Below are 26,682 nucleotides of genomic sequence, written 5' to 3'. Positions count from 1 at the left end.
CCCGTCCTGTCTACCCCCTTGTCAGATGTATGTGTATATGTATGGACGGGTCGATTGCCATTTTCGCTAGTTTACTATGCGACAGGCTATGTTGCTGGTACTTGTGTACTTGTGCTGTAACAATAAAGGACTACTACTACTACTTATACCCCGGTTGCCACATATGTCCTGAGGCATGCATGAATAGCCCACAAAGGAAACATTTGGTTCAGTAAAAAAAAAAAGAAGAAATTCAAAATTGCTTCACTCTCATCCTTGCGCTTTGAGTGAGCCCGACAATTGTTGTTGAATAAATATACTTATCTACAACTCTGGAGTTCTGGGGTAACTTCTGTGAATTTAACACCTGTTTAGTTTTGTAGTACTACTTTCTTTAGTTACAGAAAAGGATGACACTGGATAGCTTTCTTGGTTACAGTTGATTCCATTGCTGCCATGCCCAAATCTGTTTGCTTGCTAGCTGTTTTCACCATTTCACAGAATGACAGGATACATTTGTTTTGTTCATTTACTTCATGCCTGCCTAAACACATTAACTGTAGTGTAGGAATATTTGTATAGTTGGTGAACATGGATTAATTTATGAGAGTATGAATGGCGATATTTAGACAGTCCGTGAGAAAATGAGCGTGGTGCCAAACAGTTAACACGCTCTGATTGAGTGAAGGTCAGATAGCGGGGTTAGGTCTTATTGGCCGTAGGGGTCAACCAAACAAAATAAAGATGGGAGTGACCGAATTACTTTTAAAAAGATGAAGCCATTCATACAGCAAGATCATCCATGGAGCATCTTCTGTTGAAAGCTTAGAGCCTTTTAATAAAGAATATGAAGATACGCACATTTGGCCTCTGACAGGACAACTGAAGCAGTGGTATATTCTGACTCTGATGCAATTTGTTGTCCCCTTTTAGGTGTAGGTATAAACTCTCTCTCTCGCTCTCTCTCTCTCTCTCTTGCTCATGTATGTGTTATTGTCCATCTTTGTTCATCTCTTAGGACATTCGACCACTGAGAGCCGGACGGTGTCAGTTCTACACCAGTGGGAATAGTTTCATCTACGAGAACTACTATGCATCGGTAAGTCATGCCCACTTATTCTTACAGGTGCATCATTTGGTCAAATACACTTAGCAGATCACACAGTCAAAGACAAATACTGCACAATAGGAAACTAGATTGGAACTAGATTGGAGTGCCGTGGAGATGGTGTCCTCTGTTGACTTGTTGGTGCGGCAGGCAAACTGATGGGGGTAGTGAGCAGACAGGATTTTGGATGTGATAGCCAGTCTCTTAAAGCACTTTGCAATGACGGTGGCGTGTGCAACTGGCTGGAAGTCATTCCGGATCGTAGCTGTGGAGTGCTTCGGCACTGGCACGATGATGTTGGTCTAAAAGCTTGTGGGGACAACTGCCTGGGCCAGGGACAGATTGAAAATGTCTGTAAAGACCCCGGCCAGCTGCTCTGCACAGGCTCTAAGCACAGAGCCAGGTTTTCCATCTGGGCCAGCTGCCTTGCATACATTCACACTGCTCAGGGTGGCGCAAACATCTGCGTTGGGAGAGAAAGTGAGAGAGGCCGTTCACCAGGAGGGAGATCCATTTGTTTCCCTGGTCAAAGCGGGCATAGAGGAAGTTGAGTTTATCAGGGAGGGAGGCAGAGTTGGATGGGTGGCACAGTACTGGGGGGTTTTAAGTCTACGATGGTCTGTATGCCTTGCCAAATGCACCGGCGGTCCGAGTTGTTCATTAATCCTCTGTTTGTACGTGTGCTTTAGCCTGGGAGATTTTCCCTCCTCAGGTTTCCAGGCTTTGAGCTGGAGGCAGGAGCTCTCTGATTGTGGAAAGCTTTTATTTGTTTCTGTGTTGTCACTTTGTCCACACACTTGTTGATGTGATCCAGAACAGAGTTGGTACATGTGTCAGTGTTAATCTGGGGGCCTGTGGTGGCCTGGGCAGCAGACACACTCCAGTCTGTGAGCTGGAACCGGTGCTGAAGTCAGTCCCCTTCAGCCACATGTTTAATGATAATACACAGACACACAGACACAGGCGTACACTGACACCCACACACACAAACATACACGCTCACACAAACACAAACACGCACATACACTTTCTCAGACACACCATCATACAAATGTACACACACTCACACACACACACACACGCATACACACGTGCACACACACACACACATAAAGTCTCTTTCTCACACTCACACACACACAAGCACACATACGTACACACACACACACATAAACTCACTTTCTCTCAAACACACACACACACACATGTGCACACACACATCCACACACACACACACACACACACACACATGTGCACACATACGCACACAAACACTCATACACACATGTGCACACACACACACACACACACAAAGTCTCTTTCTCACACTCTCACACACACAAGCACACATACGTACACACACACACACATAAACTCTCTCACACTCGCACACACTCACACACCCACACACACTCACACACACACACACACACATAAACTCTCTGTCTTTCTGTCACACACACACAATCACACATACATACACACACACTCACACACACACATGCACACACACACACACACACACATGAACTCTCTCACACACACACACACACACGCACATACACATATATAAACTCTCTGTCTTTCACTCACACACACACAATCACACATACATAGACACACACACATACACACACACACACACACATACACACGCACACACACACACACACACACGCACACACACACACACACACACATGCACACACGCACACACACGGACTAGCAGAGCAGATGTTCAGAGTGAATGTAGTGAGTGGAGGGAGTCTCTGCGGGATCCCAATCTGCCTCCACCTATGGGGCCGGGTGGAGCTCGGGCCCATCACACATTCAAGGGTCTGATTATGAGCAGATTGCTCTTCGTGTGCGTCAAAGGCCCCTCGCACACACAAAGACACACACAAAAGAACGTAGACACTTTTGATGTGTGTGTGTGTAAAGAGGGCCTTTTTGGCTTTTTTTGGCTTTATTGTTTCACGTTGCGCAGCTTGTTATTCACAAAGGAGTTGGACAGAAGTTTCATTTGTGGTAAATATTTTATATTTAGTCGTTATGAAGTCATCTCTTTGGGGTCTTGGCGCTGTTTTTTAGCAAGTTCTACCAGATTCTTCATAAACCATACTTCACTCCCAGATTACCAACACAAAATGGTTCTCATTAATGTAGGCTTTTATAACAATGTGAAATGTTCACCTCTCTATCCCCCCATGAGTAATAAAACACATTACAACAGTTTACAGTTTTTCTCGATTGATTACATTCAAAAACTGGAACTTATGGCACAATGACCACAACCTGTAACTCATGTGCCAACTCCCTAAACCAATTCTGCTAAACTATAAGCACAATTATGTGCTTTAGACACAGATTTCAATTGTTAACCGCACTTTCTTCAACTCACAACACACAATTATCTGCTTTAGACACAAATTTCAATTGTTAACCACACTTTCTTCAAAACACTAAACACCATCCTCTCTACTTTGCACACTTCATCAATGCCAAAACCTCCTTGTGTTCAGACAGAACACACTGCTATTCAATTGGCAAAACTTCCATTTCCAAGGCTGTTGTGCAATTTGAAATAAAATCTTTAGCAATATGATGGCCACAGGTTAGCTCCTGGTTTGGAGAACAATTGATGGCAACATTGAAGTGAGAGGTGATCAGAAAGGCAGAGGAGTGAGAGTAAGAGGAGGAGGAGGAGGAGGAAGAGGATGAAGAGAAAGAGCAAGAAGGAGAGCCATTATCTCTGATGAGATTCGGGCCACTGTGGTCAACCATATGGTCAACCATGGTTTGACCATCCAGGAGGCTGGCCAGAGGGTTCAACCAAATATAAGCCGCTTCTCAGTTGCATCCATTCTCTGGACATTCAGAAGAGGGAATAGGTAAGAAACACTACTATGACAGGAAAACACTAGTTTGAATGCCTTATCAGGAGCATAGTATTCTTGTATTTTCCATTGTACTGTATCTGTAAAATTACGTAAACAAATACAAAGTGCAACCATTGATGACCAAGACATATTCCTAAACATCAATACAGTGAGCCTAGCCACAGTGGACTGTGTTCTAAGGCGGAACACCTTGAGAATAAAGCAGGTGTACAGGGTGCCTTTTGTCAGAAACTCCGACAGTCAAACAGTTATGCTATGACTATGTGCAAGTAAGTCATATACATTTTCACAACTGATTGCGTCCTATCAGCACTGACACATTACTGTACTGTATTGTAATCCAATCCAATGTTACAGTTTTTCTCGATTGCTTACACACATGAAGCATGCCTCGTTTTCTCAAAACTCTAAACACAAATCCCTAAACCACTCACACAAAATGCAACAACATTCACAACACTGTGTAGGTGTATTTCTGATAGCACATTGTCAATATTGTCTTGAGCAGAACAGGATGCAGTAGTTTTTTGTCCTTTTTTATTTTACATTTTTCTTTCTTTTTTTTTTTTACTGTACTGGCCTATATCCTATTGTTTGTTCTGTGCAAATCATTTACACATTCATTTGTGTTTGCTGTGATGTATAGGCTACAGCACTTTTGGAAAAAATAAAGAAATATTTTAGTTGTTACTGTATATTTGTGTGTTGTTTTATATTTTCGTAAAAACATTGTACAGTTATATTTTACTACAGGAGTAAGCGTATAGTAACATAATGTTCCTGATAAGGCCTTCATACTGGTGTTTTCCCATTTCATAGTAGTGTTTTCCATTGAGCACATCAGTGTTCAATCGATGCTTAGAATGTCTACTCATATAATGGGCTGTGTTTTTCATTAGAAAACAAAGTACCCTTTTGAGGTGACATAACACTGTTTTGAAAGCAAAGTTGCCTTTTGCAGGATGTATAAAGGGTTTTGCATTTTGTGTGAGTGGTTTTGGGATTTGTGTTTAGAGTTTTGAGGAAACGAGGCATGCTTTCAAAAAATGTGTGTTAGCAATTGAGAAAAACTGTAAAGAGAAAATTATCATTGAACTTGGAATGGAAATCTCACATGGAATTGTTTATTATATTATTTATTATATCGTGTTATGAAAAGACAGGTGTGCGTGTGTATGAGTGTGTTTGGGCGTGTGCGTGTGCTTGTGCGCGTGCGCATGTTTTGGAAAATAAAAGCCCCTCCCTTGGCCCCAAATGTAATGATATTAGCACTGTTGCTTTGATTGTTGATTGTTCTGCTTGAGACACTCATTTAAATGCTTCCATGCATTTGGCCAGCTTCACTACTCCGCGGACAGGCACCCTGGATCTTTGAAAGGGATTCACGATCAGAATCAGAAGTAGGTGTGCAATCAGGAACATGGTTGGAGTTGGAGTGAAAGTCAGCACGAGGGTCCGTCTTAGGGTTCATTTTAAGGTCAAGCGTAAGGGTCCCTGTTAGAGTTGTGGTTGATAGCCGGGGTTGTGCTCAGAGTGGGGGGCAAACACAGGACATTATGGAGGTCAGGGCTGGTGTGGTCAGTACTCACTCAGTGTTCCCTCTGCAGGTGCCCTGCCAGGGCCTGATGGAGTCGTGTAACATGAAGGTGCGCAGCGGGACCTGCTACTGCTGCGACCTGTACGACTGCGCCAAGTGAGTGTCTCTCTCTCTCTCTCTCTCTCTCTGTCTCTCTTTGTCTATCTGTCTGTCTCTCTGTCACTCACTCTCTCTGCCTGTCTCTCTCACATACGCACGCACGCACGCACGCACGCACGCACGCACGCACGCACGCACACATATACACACACACACACACACACAAACACACACACACACTCTCTATCTCTCTCTCTGTCTCCACCAGTCTCTGTATCTCCTTCTCTCTGTATCTCTCTCTGTCTTTTGCTCTGTCTCTCTTTCCATTTTACACACCCACACCAGGACCTTAGAATACTAACACCAACTACAGAGTCATAAACTACAGAGTAGGGGGAAGTGGTGAAGTCTGGTGAATTGACAGTCATTATGGGGTCTTGCTTCATTTCCAGGTTCTCAATGAAGGGATTGAAAACAATCCAGATGCAGACATGTTTTTCTCCCAAGAGACCACTTATCACCTTAGCTTAATCGAAGAGCCAATTGTGCAACAAATAGCTTGAAAACAGTTTCTTTCCTTTGCCCCAAGTTCTTAGTCCTTGTCTAGACAGCTGTGTCACCACTGCTACATACCAGAGATCTAGTATAAACCACACCAAGACTGTTAGTCTGATCATGACATGATCAAACAAACGCCATGATATGATTGCACCCCCACAACCCAGTCTTCCTTAGAAATGGCTGTAAAATGGTAATGGCTCTTGGCATGTGGTCCTGTTCTCTAAAATGTGTATAACACTTGGAAAAGCAATGGATTTACTACATCTCCTGCCCCATTACTGGAAGCCGAGGATTCCAACGGCAGGGAGGCGCTTGTCATAACAGAAGCACTTGAAAGCGCTCGATCCATACATCTCATCCATTGTCTTAGGTCAACACCAGTCATCTGACATACGCAGTGGATTTACATACTACATACTTTTGGACAAAAGTGTCAACTGAATACTTCAACTTAACGTAATTAACACTTAGGCTTCGGTACAAACTTATTCAGGTGGTCTTTAATTTACAGTACAGGGACCATCTCATTTTACACCCACTTGTATTTTTGCCACTGGAGCTGGTTCTTTTTAGGATGTTAAAGTTAACTCTTTGTCTTTGACTCTCCATCTTTCTACTGTGTGGTTTTGCTTTGCTTTGCAGTGGTGGCTACCTGAATAACTACTATGAGTTCGTGGGGGTGCAGAGCTGCCAGGAGGTCCTCTCTCTCTACGTGTGCATGTGGCTGCTGACCAGCCTAAACCTGCTAGCCTTCGTGCTAGCCATCATGGCCACCGCTGTACTGGGAAGCATCAAGGACCTGGTGAGTGGCAGGACTGTACACACAAAAGAACATGGACATTTCCAGGAAAAAAGCCCTTCAGACCACAGTAAAGCACAGTATCCATATATGCCAAATACAAATCACAGTTAAAAAAAACATCAACGTCTTCTCTCTCCTTCACTCATAGGGATTGTTGTGGAACACGCTCTCAGCTTTTCAGGGTTGAATATTCCAAAAGTATCAGTGAGCAACCACCATAGTAAATAAGTGAGAGAGAGAGAAAGAGAGCTCAAAATGATTTAACGGTGGTAATTGTTCATCAAGGCTTTAGGAAAACACATTCCAGGGAGGTGTGTAAATAATTTAGTTTTGTAGTGTACACACATGTGGATAGTTACTTGTTAATTGTATAATGCTGGTATTGCAACCTGTGTTTTATGGAAACATTTATCTGTAGCATTTGGCAGAAGTTGTGTGACAAATCTGTAACATTTGTAACATTAACATTTTTATGAGTTTGAGTTCTGAATTTGCTTAAGATATACAAGTACACAAGCGCCCTAAAGCCTCTTGCAGCAGTCAACTGCACTATCGTCAGGAGTCAGGCAGGATCCTTGCATACACCCCGAAGGATGCAAACAAATAAGGATTACTTGGCCAGGCCTATATGAACACGGTTAAGAAAGAGAGGGCGCTCTGATCTGTCTAACATCCAGTAAATCTGATCTCGACAGTATGAAGGTGTCAGAGGACCACTGTCTCAGAGTTTCGGGGCGTTAACCTGAACAGACAGTTATTTGTTGCCGTGGTGCCTGCACCAATCCTTAAAGGGTGGGTTGAGTCCCTATGCCATCGCCTGAGGTGCACTTAGGGTTTGATGGAGATGCTAGTTAAACAGCAAGAGAGGTTCCTGGCATAAGGCTGATAAGGTTGTCTACTGAAAGCAGTAAAGTCAACAATATTACATTACTCTGTTTTAAAGACTTATAAGTAATTCAAGGCATTAGCTAGAGAGTAAAAAAGTTGACTTCATATGGAGAAATGAGTTTAAACGTAACCTGTGGAAATGAAACAGCGTGTAGGCTTAACTGTGGACAAAGAAAGGGTTAACGGAAAAAACAGGGTGTGTGTAGTTTCATTTGTGAGTGGGTTTCACCCCGTGTGTCCTTTGTGAGCATAAAAAATTGTTTGGCAATGCTGTCCTCCTGGATATTACAGTTTTTCTCGATTGCTTTGGCACATTTTTCCATTCACTGTTTACATTTTCAAAACAGCTCACACACAGCCCTTAACATAAGCTGAAACGACCAAAACACTTTATGATGTTTGCAGAATGACACCACCTTCTCAAAACTTATCACACACCCATCAAAACCAAATATTTCCATCAAAACCTACAATTTGTGCTCAATTGAAAATGTATGTTTTCTCATTTATTTAACAATGGATAACAAAACTCAAACTACAGCTATCAATATCAACCTCTGAAACCATCACTTCAACTTTTGTGCAACACCCTCACAGTATTGACTATTTTACCACTGACAACATACTACAATTTGGGTTTTGTACTGAGCACTCTTACTTAGGGAATATACTGTCAGAAAGTATTTGAAATCTGAAAATTTGTATACAGAAAAATATTGTTGTTCTGTTTTTGTATTGCTAAATACTATACATGTAAAAGATATTCTAAACAAGCACCTGTCAACACCATTGATTTACATTTGTTCTACTGTGTACAAAATGGCAAAGATTCTGACACAAAAATATTTATTGCAGTCATTTTTCCACATTACATGTATATACTGTAAGAAGTCAAAATGACAGGTTTCAATTTACAGTAAAAAGGTCAAATCTGTTCTGCAGTGAACATTCTCCCCCTGCCACCAGTGTGGGCCAGTGTGTTGATTCTGTAAAAATAATGCAATAGTCTGTAAATATACAGTAATCAGACTTCTACCGTATATGTTGTTAATTACTTTAGTGAAACTATAGTACTACATTGTATTGTGGCAACACACTTTACAAAAGTATAGAAATGGTTGTTGCCAAGAGTGCAAATACAGTGAAACACAGTACAGTAAATTGACTGCAAAGGCCAGCAAAGTGTCATTGTCATTGCCGAACGTACAAACAATTGATGCCACAGTATGACGGCTCAGGTATGGCTGAACCCTTTGGCCAGCCTCTCTCATGGAGAGGTCATGATTGAATAGGTGATAAATGACTGTTGCCCTACTGTAATTTCATTAGAGCATCTTACACGAACGCCACGTTCCCTGACAGGGGCCCCTCTACCCTACCACGGCCTCTTCCTTGTCCTCGTCCTTGTCCTTGCTGAGGTTGTTGGTGGTGGCCTCCTCGATCCATTCTTGGTATCAACTTCAATCTTTTGACCTCTTTTAGAGGTTGAGAACTACTTGATTAGTTGTGCACAGAGAGTTCACACAGATGCTGACGATATTTAGAATATAGAGAGCAGTTTCAGTTGGCTGCTACTAGGTGTTTGCAATGTGTTGACATGGTTATTCAATTAGGTTCCGTGTCTTTCTCTGAGAAGTGTGTTAACTGTTTTGAAAAGTGTGTTAAAACTCAAAGAAATTTGTGTGAAAGCAATGAGAAATAGTTAACCCATTCGCCAGAGAAGACTCTTGCTGTGCAAAGAAGATGTGAGCATTAGATTAAGTTGACCCATGATTCGCTAAATGTGTGAAAGCAATCGAGAAAAACTGTAATGAGCTACCTAGCTCAGGAGAAAACAGGCTAGCTAGCGAGGGATGCAGGCGAACAGCAAGCTAGATACCTTGGCTGAAGCTTCTCGAGGCACAAACTAGCAAGAATGCAGACCAGCACTTGACAGAAAAAATAAAGGAGATGAGAAAGGAGGCACTGAAGCACCTTCGACAATTTGAGAAAGAGAATTTAACCAGCTCTTATCATGGCTGCCACTTAGATATTTAGTTATTTTGCACAAAAAAAAGGTTTTCCGACCGCAGCTTTTGCAGCTGTTTGTAATTGGTTTATGCAGCTGGTGTAATTCGTTTTGCTCGGAGAACATGCTTGTGCATGTGAACTCATAAATACATTTGAAAATAAGTGGATTTTAATTTCAATCTGGTTCCTATTTTTCTACGGGAAGTGGGTTTGAATGTCCCTACATAAGTTAGTAAGTAAGTCAGTTAACTTTATTTGATCAAAAGGGACAGTGTACATTCATGAACATTAAAATGTAAATGCACCCAATTATAGCCAAAAGGATAGTTTCCATTGGCAGTCCCCCTGCCAGAGTGAAAAAAGGCTATACAACCTAAAAAAAAAGGCATTAAGTTACAATATATCAAACACAAAATCCCAATACACAAGCTCCACTTAGTCCTTAACCATGGGTAGAATGGAAAGAACAATGAGTATACAAACAAGTGGTAAACAAAAATAATGCTACTGCTTACCCACTAATGATCCTATTTTTGGTTATTTATCAACCATGTTTTGAGATTTCTTTTAAAGCAGTTGAATGATGTTGATTCTCGAATGTTCTGTGGGAGATGGTTCCATTCCCGGGCTGACCTAACTGAGAAAACCGACTGTCCAGGAATTTCACAGTCTCCTCTTGCTGCCCCTCGAGTAGCATTGGTTGCTGCTGTTCTAAACTTGACTAGGCTGCATAGTGGTGGGGGGGCCAGGTCAAAACGGATTTTGAACATTAAACAGCAGTTACTTAAATGTGATCAGGTTGTCCCAACTTAAAAGTCTGTACTTATGGAGGACTGAACAGTGATGGTGTGATTTAGGTTTTTTGTCAAGTATTTTGAGAGCCTGTTTGTAAAGAGACATGACTGGTTTAAGGGTAGTGGAGTTGGCAGTAGACCAGGTGGTTAAGCAGTAGTTAATGTGAGATAAAATCAGAGAGAACATGCACATTTTAGCAGCTTCGGTGGACATGTGATTTCTTAGATGCCTAAAGTTGGCCAAGGAGAATTTTTTATTTTTGCATATTTTTTTAACATGTTTTTTAAAAGTAAGTTGATTATCCATCAAGATACCAAGATATTTGTATTCCTTCACAATCTTGATTCTTTGATCAGAAATAAAAGCATCGGGTTCAGTGTGAGACTTGCTGGTTTTAGAAAAAAACATAGCAACGGTTTTGGAAGTGTTGAGCTGAAGACAACATTTGTTTAACCAGTCATACACATCAACCATGACCTTTGTAAGCCTAGCAGCGACCTCTACATTATTCTTACCCCACGCAAAGATCACAGTGTCGTCTGCGTACATCAGAACCTCATACGTAAATCGTTAATATAAAGACTGAAAAGAAGTGGACCCAGGATTGAACCCTGGGGAACACCTGTAGACAGATTTTTGAGTATAATTCACAGGTCAAAGGGGTATGCAAGGGGTGTGTGAAGTGGGTTTGAACGTCCCTACATATGTATATTTCACAGGTCTAAGGGGAATGCAAGAGCGCTGTGTGAAGTGGGAGTGAAAATTGCCTAGTTTGAAAGACACACTGAGCTGTAGCACACACAGTGCAGTAAAACTAATTTTGTTAGCGCTCACACATACTCATTACATGCATAATGAACATATGCATATGCAAACTCATGAGCATGACACACATGCACACCAAGTTTAATTGTTTGCAGAAATGCATGCCCCATACATAGACGAACACCCCCCCCCGCCCCACCCATACACACACTCACACACACACACACACACAGAGGTACTCATGAAAATACCATCCATTTTTGTAACAGGGAATCGTAAAAGAGAATGAACTATGGGAGGAGGGGAGACAGGATGTGCCAGATGTCCTGTAAACCTAGGCAGCCATTTACAACCTTACAAGGTATCCTGCCATCTCAGCTGATATGTGGGATGGTGTGTGTGCCCGTAGACTGACTGCAGAGATGCTGTTGTAAAAGCCATTAACTCGGGGGTCTCAAACTGCGGCCAACAGGCCATATCCGGACCGCCAAGCGATTTAATCCGGCCCGCCGGTTTCTCAGAATTTTGCAAAAAGTTCCATTTTTTTTTCCGTTTTGTGCTTCTAATTCACGTCTTTCATATAATTCCGCAAGTAGTCCAGTCATTTAACGTAATGGAAACGGAATTGAAGTCAGCAAGTAATGCGTTGCTATGCAACACCTGGAACTTTAAAGATCTATCTGCGTGAAGAACGATTTTTTTCTTAGCAGAAGTCACGAAATGGCAACAAAATCATTTAAAGTAGGTATTTTGGAGGAATGTCTTCCATCGTTTTGACAAGTAACTGAATAATAAACGGGATTATGTTTAGTCTGGCGGTCATCATCAGAAAATAATAATCTAGCTGCGTGTCAAAAGCAAAAGTTGCAGTGCGTATTTCGTGGCTCTAGAGTACTGACATAAATGATAATGCTTAGCTCGAGATTTTTTTCCGCAGTGTTAACAACCAGTTTGAAGTGACAGAGGAATTACTTTGTGTAAAAACAATGCAAGGCCGTACCACAGCCAAGGATGTATTTGAGCAACTGTGTGACGCAATGGAGCATGCTGGTCTGTCATTGAAGTCGCTCCGAGGAATAACAGACGGTGCACCATCAATGATCAGCATTTCAGTAAACTGTTAATTTTAGATCACTATAAATGGAAAGATGCTGTATTTTGACAGATAAATTATACACTTGAAATATATTTATTATAAATACATTTATTTTATAAAATAAAATGATTCTGAATTTTGCTTGAACTTTATTCAGTTACCAACTATACAAAAGTGGTGCAGTACAGCATTTGCTTTGAAATGTGCATGTATGAAGGAAAAATATAAATGTAGTTGTCGATGAAGGCATTATCCCACTATTACTGCTGTATATGTAAGTCATGGGCTATCAATGGGACAAAGTGATCCTAAAGAGCAACTTTAACAAACACCTTTATCCAAAGAGCATCTTGCATTGCCCAGGAATTGAAACTCAGGTCAGCTGCTTGTTATTCAACAACACTAACCATTGTACCACTGATCACACATGGTAGATTTGCCAACTCAAAAGTGGTATCTACAGTATTGTGATAGGCAAGCCAACAGATCAAAAAAATCTGGCCCCCCAATGACCAGACTGGACGCTCATCGGCCCCCGGGTAATTTGAGTTTGAGACCCCTGCATTAACTGATTGGTGTATGCCTCCCCGAAAAAGCCCACATTTCACATTGAACAACTAAACTGCAACAGGATGGAGCTTCCAGGAAGTGGCCATAAATAGTCCCTGGAACTCCTTACGGATGAGACGTACCAAGAAAAAATAGGCATTGTGGTGGTAGCGGGAGACAGAGAAACAGGGAAGAGGGGAGGCCCAAGGAAAAGAGGATGGAGAGAGAAGCACGATAGAGAGAGTTTAGGGAAGATAAGAGAGATTAGGGACGCACAGGAGAGTGGGAGACTTAGCAGGACAGAGTTGTGCAGTCTGGAAGAGAGATATGAACTGTAGCATAGGAGGGGAGAGGGAAAGAGATACAGAAGCAGAGAAGGGGACTGTAAGACAGAAGTACTTCCAGCTCCAGTATATGTATTCTCTTCAAAGTCAAGTAGTGTGGATACATAGATTTATCAGAATTCAGAATTGTGTGTGTGTGTGTGTGTGTGTGTGTGTGTGTGTGTGTGTGTGTGTGTGTGTGTGTGTGAGAGAGAGTATGCAGCACACGTGTGTTTAGTCTATTCCACATAACGACCATTCCTCACGCATTGCCTGTGTTGTGTACGAGCTCATTGCGTTGTTATGATTTTCCCAGTGCTCCCTGTGCTTCTCGGAAGATTAGTGGTGGGGAGGGCAGGCCGGCAGACAGGCAGGCAGGGAGAATGAGCTGTGCTCTGGCAGACCTTCTCTCCTCAGGGCGAAAGTTTAATTGTAAATGTCACTGCGGACGAAAGGAGATTGTATCTGGAGTCATATGTTTCATGTCTCTGCTGAAACAAGTTAACTAAAGTAATGGCTAGATTACGTTAAGAGGCCTTGCGAGAGAGAACGAAGAGGAGGAGGTGGTGGTGGTGGGGGTGAGTGAGAAAACAAATAAGAAGAAAGCGGGAAAGAATGAAAGAAATTTGCTAAGTAAAAGCGGCCATCAGAAACACAGGCACATATAAACAGAAAGAAAAACAACCATGAGTCTTGTGTAAGTTAAAGGGGAAGGGAGGAGGGGATAGAGAGGCAAGAGAGGACAAGAGAGAGAGATGAGATGGAGATGTTCTCATGTGTTGTGGATGGGCCCAGATGAGCTGCATGTTCCCAAGGGGTCAAGGTAGTGAATGACAGTGATTGGACTGCTGTGGTTTACCTAGATGCTCATTAATCCATCCATGGCCAGTGTGTGTGTGTGTGTGTGTGTGTGTGTGTGTGTGCGTGCGTGCGTGTGTGAGTGATCTCTGTACATTAAGCAGATGGTTTTTTCTGGTCTTCGATGGCAGAAAAGAACCCGAGTGGATCTGTAGATCTCTAATTGGCACCACATTGTCGGTGTTGCAGATGCACACAGGGTTGTGGCTCCAGGGCCCCAGGCTGTCTTTTTCAGTTGGTCGCCCCAGTGCATGATGTGGTCACACCCTTCTGTTTTTGGTACAGCATGGCATTGATCAATGTCTGTCATGCTGATGAATAGTTGTGTGCGTTTCAATACCCTGGTTTGTAAAGATGGACAGTGTCTTGAGACTGAGACATTTGCTAAGTTTCTCTGCCGTGAGCAATGGCTGACAAAATAGGTCATTTTTCTAAAAGAGAACATTACAGAAATGTTATGAAATAAATGCCACGCATAACAACAGCATGTATGTTTTTACATGTACTTTGTGTTTTGAATGGTTATTGTATGTGTTGTAATTGATTGCCTTTGGTGTTTCAACACATGCTTCTTCATCAGTGTGATCTGGGATTAAAATTTTGTGCACTCTTGTCCTCTCTCACTATGTTATAGGCAGTGTTGAACTCGATGACCCTTTCCTGCTCTTTCGTTGAGCGATTACTCTCACCTGACTGCTGAAAAGAAGTGAAGTGCTACTATAATTTAAACAACATTACTGGACTCAAAATACATTTAATAAACAGAGAAAAGATGTCAATATTTTACGACAATGATCCCATCCCATCTATTGCATGTACATTGACGTTAGGCTACTTTAGAACGGTAAATGAGAGAAAGACGCGTTGACCAGTGCTCTTAACTCAGTGAGTATGTGGTAAAATACAAAACCAAATATTACTTTTGTGTCTCATTTTGTTGCGCATTACTGAAGGCATGATGTTGGATTATTTGATACACTGTCTGTGCAGCCTAGAGCGTTGTTGTGCCTAACTGCATAGTCTTTTTATCAGACTATGTACATAGTCTTTTAACATATTCTGTTGAGGGATCAGTCAATTTAGTAGGTAACTGAGTACTCGGCGCTATGCTGTCTAACTGTGTAGAGATAAGATGTGCCTATCAGACTTTGAAAATAAGGAAATAGGAGTGTGCCTTCCTCAAAACAATTTACACAAAATGCCCACCCTTTTTGATCAGACACATCCAATGAGGCGTTGGTCCGTCGTTGAAGGCACTTAACTCTTTGCGCATGTTATGAAATTACCAAATGAATGTGCCCCTAGTAATCAAAAAAGCTTTACGCGATGCAAATCTTTGTTGTATGTAAGAACCCACTGTGCACATCTATTAAATTAGGGCCCGCTGGCCTCATGAGAGCCAAAAAATGGAAAAGGATGTTTTCGGAAACATACTGCTTAGATATGTGGTTTGGGTTTTGAAAAAAGCCAAGGCTTTCCAGAAAATGTAACTTGCCTTTGTTTCAGAGAACTAGTTCCCTTTAAAATCAGCCAGCACAAGGACTTGCCAGGATAATGCCCTATGGACTGATGACATTGAACATGTGCTCATCAGAGCTCTGAAGGACAGTAAGCTAGTAAATCGATTTTAAAATGGCAGGCTCTATTGTTCACTTATGGTCCCCAGTTGATCACAGCATTTGGGCCAGTTAGTGGGTGGATGAGCAGTCTGGGTTAGTGGGGGGTCTCATGTGAGGTGATGCTTTCCCTGAAAAATTACCCCTCAATGGTTATTCAATGGCTTACCATGGTGGTGCCATGTCTGGGTGCATTTGCTGGGTAATATGTCACTTTACTCTCCAAAAGTATCATCAAATGAACACCAAAGTTGCCACAGCAACATTACAAAAATGTGTTTGTGTATTGTGGTGGTCTTACCAAAAACATAATGATGTCATCTCTTCCTCTTTTAAAAGACAGCTCTGTGCCCAAAAGAGCTTGAATATATACCGGAAAAAACTATGCATAGTTATCAACCAAGGGACTGCAAACAGGCAGCCAGCTACACGAGAGCATCCAGTTCAGATTCCTCGGCCAGAAGCTGAACCAGTCATTCTAAAACTCACTCTCAGTCCAGCAGCAGACCTCAGGGTCCCCGGTGGGTGTGTGAAGAGTATGCTTTTATAGATAGTCAAATCAACTTTATTTATATAGAGTTGCACAGGAATTGTACCAAAGTGCTTTCCAGTCAAGTTAAATAGAAATACAAATTAGAAATTAAACAAGTATTTAAGGAAATAAAAAGAAATAAACTACTAAAACAAAAAAAGGATAAAAGTGGAAAGAATTAAAGACATAATAAGACAAAAATACATACTAAATACCTAATAAAATGGATGTATATGAGTAAAAGGAATATAAACAATGAAAAAGAAGATAAGTAAGCCCAATCTACAAGTAATAAAAGTGAAATTGGTAATACATACAGTAAATACAACCATAAAATGTTGATTAGAATTAGAAAAGGATTAGAATTAGGAGTAGGACCAAAAACCATAAAGCAACCTCAGACTGAACTAAAATGCACTAAAAAGAGTACAACACCAATTTACAATCCAGGGAAAGTCAGTGTGTAAAAGTATGTTTCTAGTCTGGTCTAACCCTAAGTCTGTAAGCAGGCAGAAGATCTTGTATAAAATGGAAGGCTATTCCATAATTTAGGACAAACAACGATCACCTTTCGATTTAAAATGAGATCAATGTAAAACCAGATGGGGTCAGGAGATTCGAAATGTAGGCTGGAACTGGACCATTCATAGCATTAAAAACAAACAGTACAATCCTAAGTGAGTCGGGTTCTCTGAAGACCCTGCTGGCTGGATGCCTTGTTACAGGTCCATACCTCATAGGCTTGTTCGCCTCTGAACGCCTCAACTGAGCCCACGGTGTTTTTGGAGCGGAGCTAGCTGAGCGCAGCATGAATAATGTTTCAGTGAATCCATTTGGGAGTTCGGGAACAGTGTGTGTATTCACTAGACAAGATGTACCACGGGACACACAGCCCTTGCAGGAGAATTTAAATGAAGCATGAAATTCTATTTCTATCAGATGGACTCCGGAGACTGGGGTGACCTTAACGAGTTTAATCCAAGAAAGAAACAAAAATAAAACATGATGAAATATAAATAGTGCTTGGCACAGACCTAGTCTAGAGCTTGTGATCCTAACTCATACCGTCAGACTTACAGAGGAATAGACAGGGGCCAAGAAGCCTGCTTATGGATACCAAGGCCAGGACCTAACCCAGGGCAACCCAGGGCTAACCCAGGGCAATAGAACTCCTGACCAATACCACTACTGGTTTTTAACTTCAAACAGGGCCATCTGGTAGTACTCTTGGCTGCGGCAGTGTGTTCCCTCCCCTTCCTGTCACCAGCACCTCCACCACTGGAGGTGCTGGTGACAGGAAGGGGAGGGAACACACTGCCGCAGCCAAGAGTACTACCAGATGGCCCTGTTTGAAGTTAAAAACCAGTAGTGGTATTGGTCAGGAGTAATGAGTGAATGAACCATGTGTGTTAGAAGTAATGCGGGCATATAAGAACTCACATTTTCCAACTCTTCAGTGGACAGAATTAAATCAATACCTGTGCAGCTAGTAGTCATACGCCAATGTAACAATACTCATTAATTGCGTGCAATCTCATACAAAAATGCTTGATTAATGCATGATTTATAAAGAGTGGTTGATTTGAATGAGATGGTGCATGATCTGGCAAGGAGACCTGGGATGTTTTCAGACGACGCACAAATGAATGTCGATCTCCTAGCTAATCATCAACAAACTTTTGGTGCTAGGCTAACAAACGTGATGTTCCCAATGCTGTTTGTCTGTTGCATAGCAACAGCCACACCTACGGGGACTATTTTCTCTAGGCTACTGAAATGCGATACACAACGTTTGGTGGCTACAACTATTTTGAACTGAAAGGCAGCGTACTATTTATAATGTCGCTGGCAACCGTATTATAAAAGCAATAAGGTACCCGAGGCAGTACTGTATCGTCAATAATGTACTGTTCAAGGGTTTGCCGGCCCTCCACTACGCGTCGGGCCTAACAACACCCTTGAACAGTACATTATTGACGATACAGTACTGCCTCGAGTACCTTATTGCTTAAATCAAACCCATCAGCTTTCAACCTTTCAATACACAGCAATACAGAGACATCCCAAGAGCGCTGTACTCATGTTTGGCTTTGCTTAAAAGACTTTGTGCTTCATTTTGTAAGTCTCAGAGGATGTCATGAGAGACCCCATTAACCTATAGGAAGTGTACATTAAATGTTTTCATTGGAGGTGGTGCCAACATGTCTACTCCAGCCACTTGTGTGGCTATTGTTGCATGAACTTAGAATGTCTTCAGGTTTCTCTGTTCCTAATTTGGCCGCGTACTTTGGATTGGCAGAAAAATGGCATGGTGAGCCCTGCACTGGCCAGAGGGTGGCGCTCTGCCCCTCTTAGCCCCCTTGGAGAGCCTGTTTCCCTCCCCTCGGCACCTCTGTTGGCAGACCCAAGTGCACAGCCTGGAGGTCAGCTGTACCCGGTGAGTCTCCACTAGTTATGGGTAGCGCTATATAAAGACGACATACATATATCATCATAATCATTATTTATTCAGGGAGAATTGACTGAGCACAGGGCTCTTTTGCAGCAATGCCCTCATTGAGGGTACATAATACAGATGAACAATAAATAAACAAACCATAACAAAACCAAACAGACAAAATAAATAAACAAAACACATTATACAACTCAGAAATTAAGTAAAAAATTAAATCAGAGAATTATTTAAAACAACAGCATTGAGGCACATCCTTAGCATAATATGAACAATGTATATGAAGCATTCATAATGAAGCCCAGTGACATTGCAGTACAATTACATAGTATCTATATTTGAATAATTAACATTCATTCACAATATATTTATTCATGCTTTACGATACTTAAAAATAAAATAAAAATGACCTTGATTCATTGGTAATGGATATGGGCCAGACACCGCTAAGGTAGAGTTGCAACAGAATTGGGTTGTTCTTTGACAAGTAGTAGGTACTGGCCAGACCTATAGTGATGCATGAAACCAGTGACCAGAGAACCCCTCATAGCATAGCAGTCTTATCATTTCAGAAAGCCATGCAGCGGAGCAGTGAGGCCAATGTCCAGAAAATGTCCTCGGCCGATAAGCCTTCACGAGTTTAGGCTGTGTTACTCTGGACTTGTGAGAGTGTGAATATGAGACATTAACACTGACAGTGACAGTGCTGTATACATCAACAGTGACATTATATACATTACGAGTGACAATACTGTATATATTAACAGTGTGAGTGCTGTATACATTGACAGTGGCAGCGTGTATATATTAACAGTGTGAGTGCTGTTTACATTGACAGTGTGAGTGCTGTATACATTGACAGTGTGAGTGCTGTATACATTGACAGTGTGAGTGCTGTATACATTGACAGTGACATTATATACATTACGAGTGACAATACTGTATACATTGACAGTGTGAGTGCTGTTTACATTGACAGTGTGAGTGCTGTATACATTGACAGTGTGAGTGCTGTATACATTGACAGTGTGAGTGCTGTATACATTGACAGTGACATTATATACATTGACAGTGACATTATATACATTACGAGTGACAATACTGTATACATTGACAGTGTGAGTGCTGTTTACATTGACAGTGTGAGTGCTGTATACTGTACATTGACTCCTGTCCTGTAGGCCTTCCGGTCTTTCTCTTCTCTGTATTCCTAACTGGACATATCAGTGGCACTCTTGATTAGCTGGCCACACATGGTTTAGTTTTCCACAGGTATTTTGACTACAGAGTTCAAGCAGGTGTGCTTGGAGCAGGTAGAGACAGAAAATGATCAGTGCAGGGAGGCCCCAGTGGCAGGACTAAGAACCCTGGAGAACCCCTAAGAACCTGAGATCTAGATCATAGATCTTAGGCCAGCGTTACATGTTCTCAGTCTCTTGGTTCTTCCCCTTACCCCTCCTATCCACTCATTTCCAGTGTAAACCCCTATCCCAGGGCCCTGTCCTCTACCCACAATTCACTCATGCCTTTGACTTGCATGACACTCCGCATGTACAGCGGCACCACTTCCTGACTGGTGCTGACCTCTTGTCCTCAAATGCACCCCCTTTGCTTGCATTTGGGAGTCGTCGGAATCTCGTCACGCTTATCGATGCCGGAGCACGCGCCCCGCAGCGCACTGTTGCTTTTGGAGTGATGACAGCGCAAAACATCCCCTGGCACCCGGACAGATCACACACACACACACGCCACTGTAGAATAGGGCACTTAAAAATAAGATGGAAAGAAACATTTTAGGTGGGAAAAAAATTGCAGCCAGGCAAACTGCCAAGAAATAAATGTTCTCATGAAGTGAGCTATTCTCACAGATTATGGTGGAGTGCAGAGAGAGGGAGTGAAGGAGGGCGAGAGGGAGAGAAGATTATACCTTAAGCCACATCAATGTACTAGGTCATGTATTGTTCTTGCAGTTGCTCCCAAGACATAGCCTGGATACCAGACCGAACTTAGCCCCGCCCACAATTTTTTTGGTTGGGAAGTTCGGTCTGGCATTACTCCATTGAGGAGAAATTATCTGCGGACAGACATTGCCGTACCAATCAAATTGTCAAGGCGGGCTTTATACGATGATGGACAGATGATCAACCGTAACGTAATCAACCACGTCACCAAAGAGCTTTTGGGGTGAATTTGTTTTCAACAAACATGGCTGCCGTTGGAGAGCTGAAATGTGGTGATTCGAGTCTGTTTTAGAAGACATTGACAGCACATTCATTTTGAAAGAGGAACAGAGAAACGCGATCAAGGCATTTGTCGATCGAAAAGATGTTTTTGCCGTCCTTCCTACGGGATCCGGTAAAAGTTTAATGTATCAGCTGGCCCCATGGTCTACGTTATGGTCATACTACGTTGCTCTGATTGGTTCTAGATATATCCAATTGAGCGAAGAGTAGGGATGAGAATTGATAAGATTTTAACGATTCCGATGCCTTATCGATTCCTGCTTATCGATTCGATTCCTTATCGATTCTTTTATCGATTCTTATTGGGCAAGGGGTGAAAAAAAGAGCACAAACGGGTTTATTTACATTAATTTTCTTTTATATAATTTTCTATAATGCTGCACACACCATATACAGTATGTATATACACATTAAAAAAAATAATAACCAAAAACATTTATACATATTCCTCTTGAACTTAAAATGAAACTTACATAACTTAAATCAAATGTATTCTGTTTAATTTAAACATGTTCCTAGAAATTAACCTAACGAAAATCTGGGGCATCTACCGTAGTAAAAGGGTGCAAACCTTTCACCACAAACTTAGTCACTGCTCGGTGACATTCGTTGATCCTCTCCTCGGTAATTTTATTTTTCCCTGCCTCGAAGAAAGGATGGGCTAGACGTTCTGACTGAACTTCATCAGCTAAATTGGATGGAAATCGAGATTATCTATATAGTGAAAGCTGGTTTACACAATGAAACAAATGGCACTAACAAAATCGCTGAGTTTGCTGAGCTGACATAAAGCCACATTAAGAGGGGAGGCAAACACTACCTCTGCCTCAATGTAGGGGGCTGAAAATGGAAGATTCTATAGCCAAGCTAGCGTAGCTATATGCTAAGTTTAATAATGGATTAAAAGACGATATGCTCAGTTTAATAATGGGTTGACACGAAAACGCGAACGTTTGCTGATAACACACGCCGTCCGATAATTAACACCGTTACGATCAAACATTTCTCAAAACTGGACTTTCAATCCAACGTGAAGTGATCAATAATGGGAGACCAATGCCGGAGCTAAAATGTATGCTTCAAACGAAGGGACAGAAGATAACTTGATCGACTACACACAATAAAGGCAAATTGCTTCACACAGTGAGTGGTTGTGATCACTTTTGAAGAGTTTACCTTGGACAGAAAGAGATGAAGCGCCGACATTAGCTGAGCTGCTGCATGCATCGAAGACATGACATTCCTGTAATTTAATTCCATGCTGTGTGTTCAAATGCTTATTCATATTTGTTGTATTTCCTCCCTTCGACGAAATAGACTTTTTACACAGGTTACAAGTGGCGTAGGTGTCATTTTTGTCGTGTGAAATAGAGCCAAACTTTAGAACGCTTCTGCCTAGTTGTCATGTTTGCTGCAGTCTGAAGAAGAAACTAAAAAAGTTCGCGCATGCGCAACGCCACAAAGGACCGATAGCAGAACCGTTAAAGAATTTGGCCGACGAGTCCAAACAATCGGTTCACTAGGAACCGGTTCTAAAAAAGAACCGGTTCTCGAGTCTCATCCCTAGCGAAGAGGCATTTTTTTTCCTGGTTCGGTTGAAACACGCCCCATAATCACAGCCCATTGGAGCAGTATCAGACTCATATTCTGACTAAAATTATGAGTATGACATCGTCAGGCTACCCAAGACATAGAATGGGAGAAAACATTTGTGTAACACATTACAGCCGCAACATCTGTCGGCAGTAAAGACTCCAGATATGCTGAGAGTCTATGGGTAGGATTGTGATTGAGTTGGCAAGTGGCTGGGAGTTGAAAGACATTTTAATAATCAATTAATGAATATTAATGACTGTATTATCTAAAAAAAGAAAGTGTCATCATAACAATCTGTGTTTTGTAACATCTGACTCATTGCCCTCTTGGCAGCACTGCCTTGCGTTAATAGCTTTGCTTTTCCTTCTTTTTCATTTTCCTGAGGTACATTAAGATCCTGCTCATCCCGAATTGAATTGAATTAATGATGCTCTTCTTTTCCCGGTCCTTATTCTTTTTCTCTTTACTCTTGTCTCTCTCTTTCTCTCTCCTTTTCCCCTTCTCTCTCTCTCTCTCTCTCTCTCTCTCTCTCTCTCTCTTTATTTCTCCTCTCTATCCATTTATCTGTGTGTCTCTCTCTCTCGCTCCCTCTCTCTCCATTCCTCATCTCTCTCTCTCTCTCTCTCTCTCTCTCTCTCTCTCTCTCTCTCTCTTTCACAGAGAGCCTCCCTGTACTTGTCGGCGGGCAGCTCAGCAAGTGACTCCGTGGGCACCACCCAGTCAGACCCCAACCCCCCACCGTTCGCACCCCTCTACAACATGCTGCCCTACAGACTGCAAGGCTACGCCGCCTAAGGGCCATCGCCACAGAGACCACCCCCAGCCCATGTTCACAAACAACCCTCATCCGGCACATTTGAAATTAAATCAGATTTGGTTTATGTGCATAGGCTGTGAATTGTCACCATTTAGGTTTGTCAAGGTGCATCTCTTTCAATTGACTAATGAAATCACTGACAGATCATCCACAAGACTGTAGCCGACATCTCACCTGGCCAACCTGCAAATCCAAAGCAGTGTTTGTTTTGGTCAGTAACATTAGCTTTTCCTTTGTGAATATGCCAAATTGGATTTCATTTGAAAAAGTGTATATTTCTGTCTCATCACATACCTCTCCTGTCTTGTCCATTAACACAGTCTTTAAGCACAAAGTGTGAAAAATGAATACGTTTCAGAGGGATGGTGTTGAAGGTTTGAGGGCAGCATTGAGAGGAGCATCGTCTGAACAGAGGCACCACTATACTGTAGTGGGGTGTAAGCTACAGACATTCAGCCATTTCACATATTATACTGCATGATAGATAGAACCACTAACACAAGGCAAAGGAACAGTCACATGGAAAGTCATAACATCCGGTGTTTATAGCATTCCTATATATTCAATAGGTATAGTATAGCAGCAATGGGCCAACAAAGGTCATTACATTATTTTTTTTTTTTTTTTTTTTTTTTTTTTACAAAAGAAGTCATTTAAAAAATCAAAACCATTATCAAACATGTAGAATATCAGCAATACAAAAAGTGAGCCTTTAAACACAAAACATGTCTACTCATAGTCTTTGTTTCTCATATCGAGTGAAAAATACTCAAAGTTCACTTCTGTCTAATTCCAAATCCAGCAGAAAAAAGGGAAAAGATTATATCCAGGGAATAACGTAATCCAGTCACAAAAACAAACAAAAAATGGAAGACATTCATGATCCTTCTTAATAACACAAGGATAGGTTCCTGTCCCAATCCAAACTCTATGTACTTTCTTGGGCATTCCAATTCAAGTTTCCAAAAAAGTCACTTTTTATTCAATTTCCTTTGGCATTAAAAAATCATCGGGCCTTTGAGCGGAAGTTTCCCAGCTCAAGAGTACTCTCTTTTTATCAAACACAAAAAAAACAGATTGTTCTCCTGGCACCTGCCCTCCCACAGATAATCTAGTCCCCCTAGTGGTTGACAAAAAAAACGACAGCAAAGGAAAACAGGAAACGAACCCATAGAACTACCCCCATGTTTACAACTGACAGAATCAACCTATCACATGGACACATGGAATTGGCTAGTCACACAAACATAGAACCATAACAATTCACACTAAATGGAATCATCCTGTAACAGGTGAAATGGTTATCTGATCTACCACCATCAATAGTGATGCAGAATGGGTCAAACTAAATCAAAAGCATATAGGGACATATTGAGTGTTCCTCATAAGACCTGCAGTCAGTGTTCCTCAGAAAAATAGCAACTAGAACCACAATTAGACCGGTGGAATACCAAATAGACCTGTGATGTATCAACTGCAGAACAAGCTAGGAAAGAACACAATATGTAACCCTCTTTGCCAAACAGTAGTGTACTTAAAGGAAAGGCAGTATAAGATGACAGAGGACCTATTTTGAGGAAACTAAAGGTTTTTATTTAACAGCTCCAGTTAAACCCTGATATAGTGGTAAGAGCCATTCCTTCTTTCTGTACACAGTATGTTCTATACTGCTAGCTGGCTTTGCAGTGAAAGCTGCACTCAAGGCAAATGAAGCACAGCCCCTTTAATGACGCATGTACTCTCGTCCTGCACTAAAGAGTCGTCCTGCACGCTTTAGAATGGAGATTCATATTTAAAATGGATTGTTTTATGTGTCCAAGTCTTGGTTGAAGGCCATGCTGTGAGAGGAGTGCGAAGGACCTTTGGGTGGCCGAGCGATTGTTTTTATGTAAATGTCTGTACATGAAATGTAAATATAAGTCTTTATAAGGATGATTTCTTTTTACGATATGTTTTTATAAAGGCTTTTAGGGCAGTGTGAGCAGCAAAATGTTTTTTTTTTTTTTCTAAATCATCAAACAAGTTGCCAAGTTTCTGACATTTTTATACCACCATTGAAACTATATTCGCCAGTAAACTTTAAATACCAAAGGCTGTTTTGTCTACTTTGTCTGTTTTATATCCAGAATGCAAATGTCTCACCAATAAATATTTACCACACATCATTAACACTGATATTTACCACACATCATCAACACTGATATCTAGCAAAACTTTCACACAAATGTACTCTATGTTTAAAGATTTGTGTAATTGTATGTATGCTTGTGCGTTAGTGCGTGCATGTGTGTTGTTACACCTTGAGATAAATGTCTCTAAGCTCATTTTTTATTTTCGTTTACTTATCCCCTGGCACCACATCTGTCTCCCCTTTCCTCCCTTCTCATCTCCTTTTAGTCTATCTCTGTTTCTCTATTTTCTGTCTACAGATTTCCAGTCTTTATATCCCCCTTTCCTCTCCTCTCCTCTGTCTCTCTGTTCGGTTCTATAATGTGTCTCTCCCTCTGACCTGAAGGAGTGATGCAACACTGTCACAGAGATCTGAGTGAGCAAGAAGCTGTCAATATGTGTGTGTGTGTGTGGGTGGGTGTGTATGTGGGAGGACAATGCTTCTTTGGCTACAGAGAAAGTTGTCATGTAAGATAGGGGGAGTTCAGTCGTGTCATTCAGATGTGTGTGTGTTGGGGTTGGAGGCTGTGAAGGTGCTGAAACACCTGTGATGACTTAATAGGCTGTCTATATCTCACCATCAAATCCTGATGAAAGAGAAGAAGATTCCTCAGATAAAACGAACCCCCTTCAGCACTGCTGTAAAAGGTTATTACACATAAGAGGTTCTATAACATATCTATTAGCTGTTTATAACAAATCATTGTGTGGCTCTTTAGAATAACCGAGTCTAATCATTTAAGTGAGATTGTTACTTATTTCTATTTGCATAATGGACAGTTTGTACTTGTTTAGTTGGCAATTTAATTTGAGGCAGTTTTTTTAGTGTCCTTCAACATGAAAAAGATACATTTAAAAAATGCATTGTTATAATATGAGAAACACAAGCACAGGATAATTATACTTGGCTATCATTTTATAGTACTGTGTGTTAAAAACAAAGTCATTTCTCAAAGTCATTCTCAGTCATTTCTCTCAACCCATTTC

General features: G+C 41.4%; 1 protein-coding gene across 1 annotated transcript in view; it reads left to right on the top strand.

The window, feature by feature from the left end:
• Positions 1–26,339, top strand: part of LOC105902801 (transmembrane protein 255B) — a 55,872-nt gene extending 29,533 nt beyond the window's left edge. The window contains exons 5-8 of the mRNA XM_012830469.3: positions 998–1,078; positions 5,595–5,680; positions 6,827–6,986; positions 23,370–26,339. Of these exons, the coding sequence (XP_012685923.1) occupies positions 998–1,078; positions 5,595–5,680; positions 6,827–6,986; positions 23,370–23,504 (462 nt within the window). The 3' untranslated portion in view covers positions 23,505–26,339. The remainder of the gene's footprint in view (positions 1–997; positions 1,079–5,594; positions 5,681–6,826; positions 6,987–23,369) is intronic.
• Positions 26,340–26,682: the final 343 nt, after the last annotated feature.

Source organism: Clupea harengus, chromosome 9 (genome assembly GCF_900700415.2).
Source record: "Clupea harengus chromosome 9, Ch_v2.0.2, whole genome shotgun sequence".
NCBI lineage: Eukaryota > Metazoa > Chordata > Actinopteri > Clupeiformes > Clupeidae > Clupea > Clupea harengus.
This window is presented reverse-complemented; position numbering and strand designations above follow the sequence as displayed.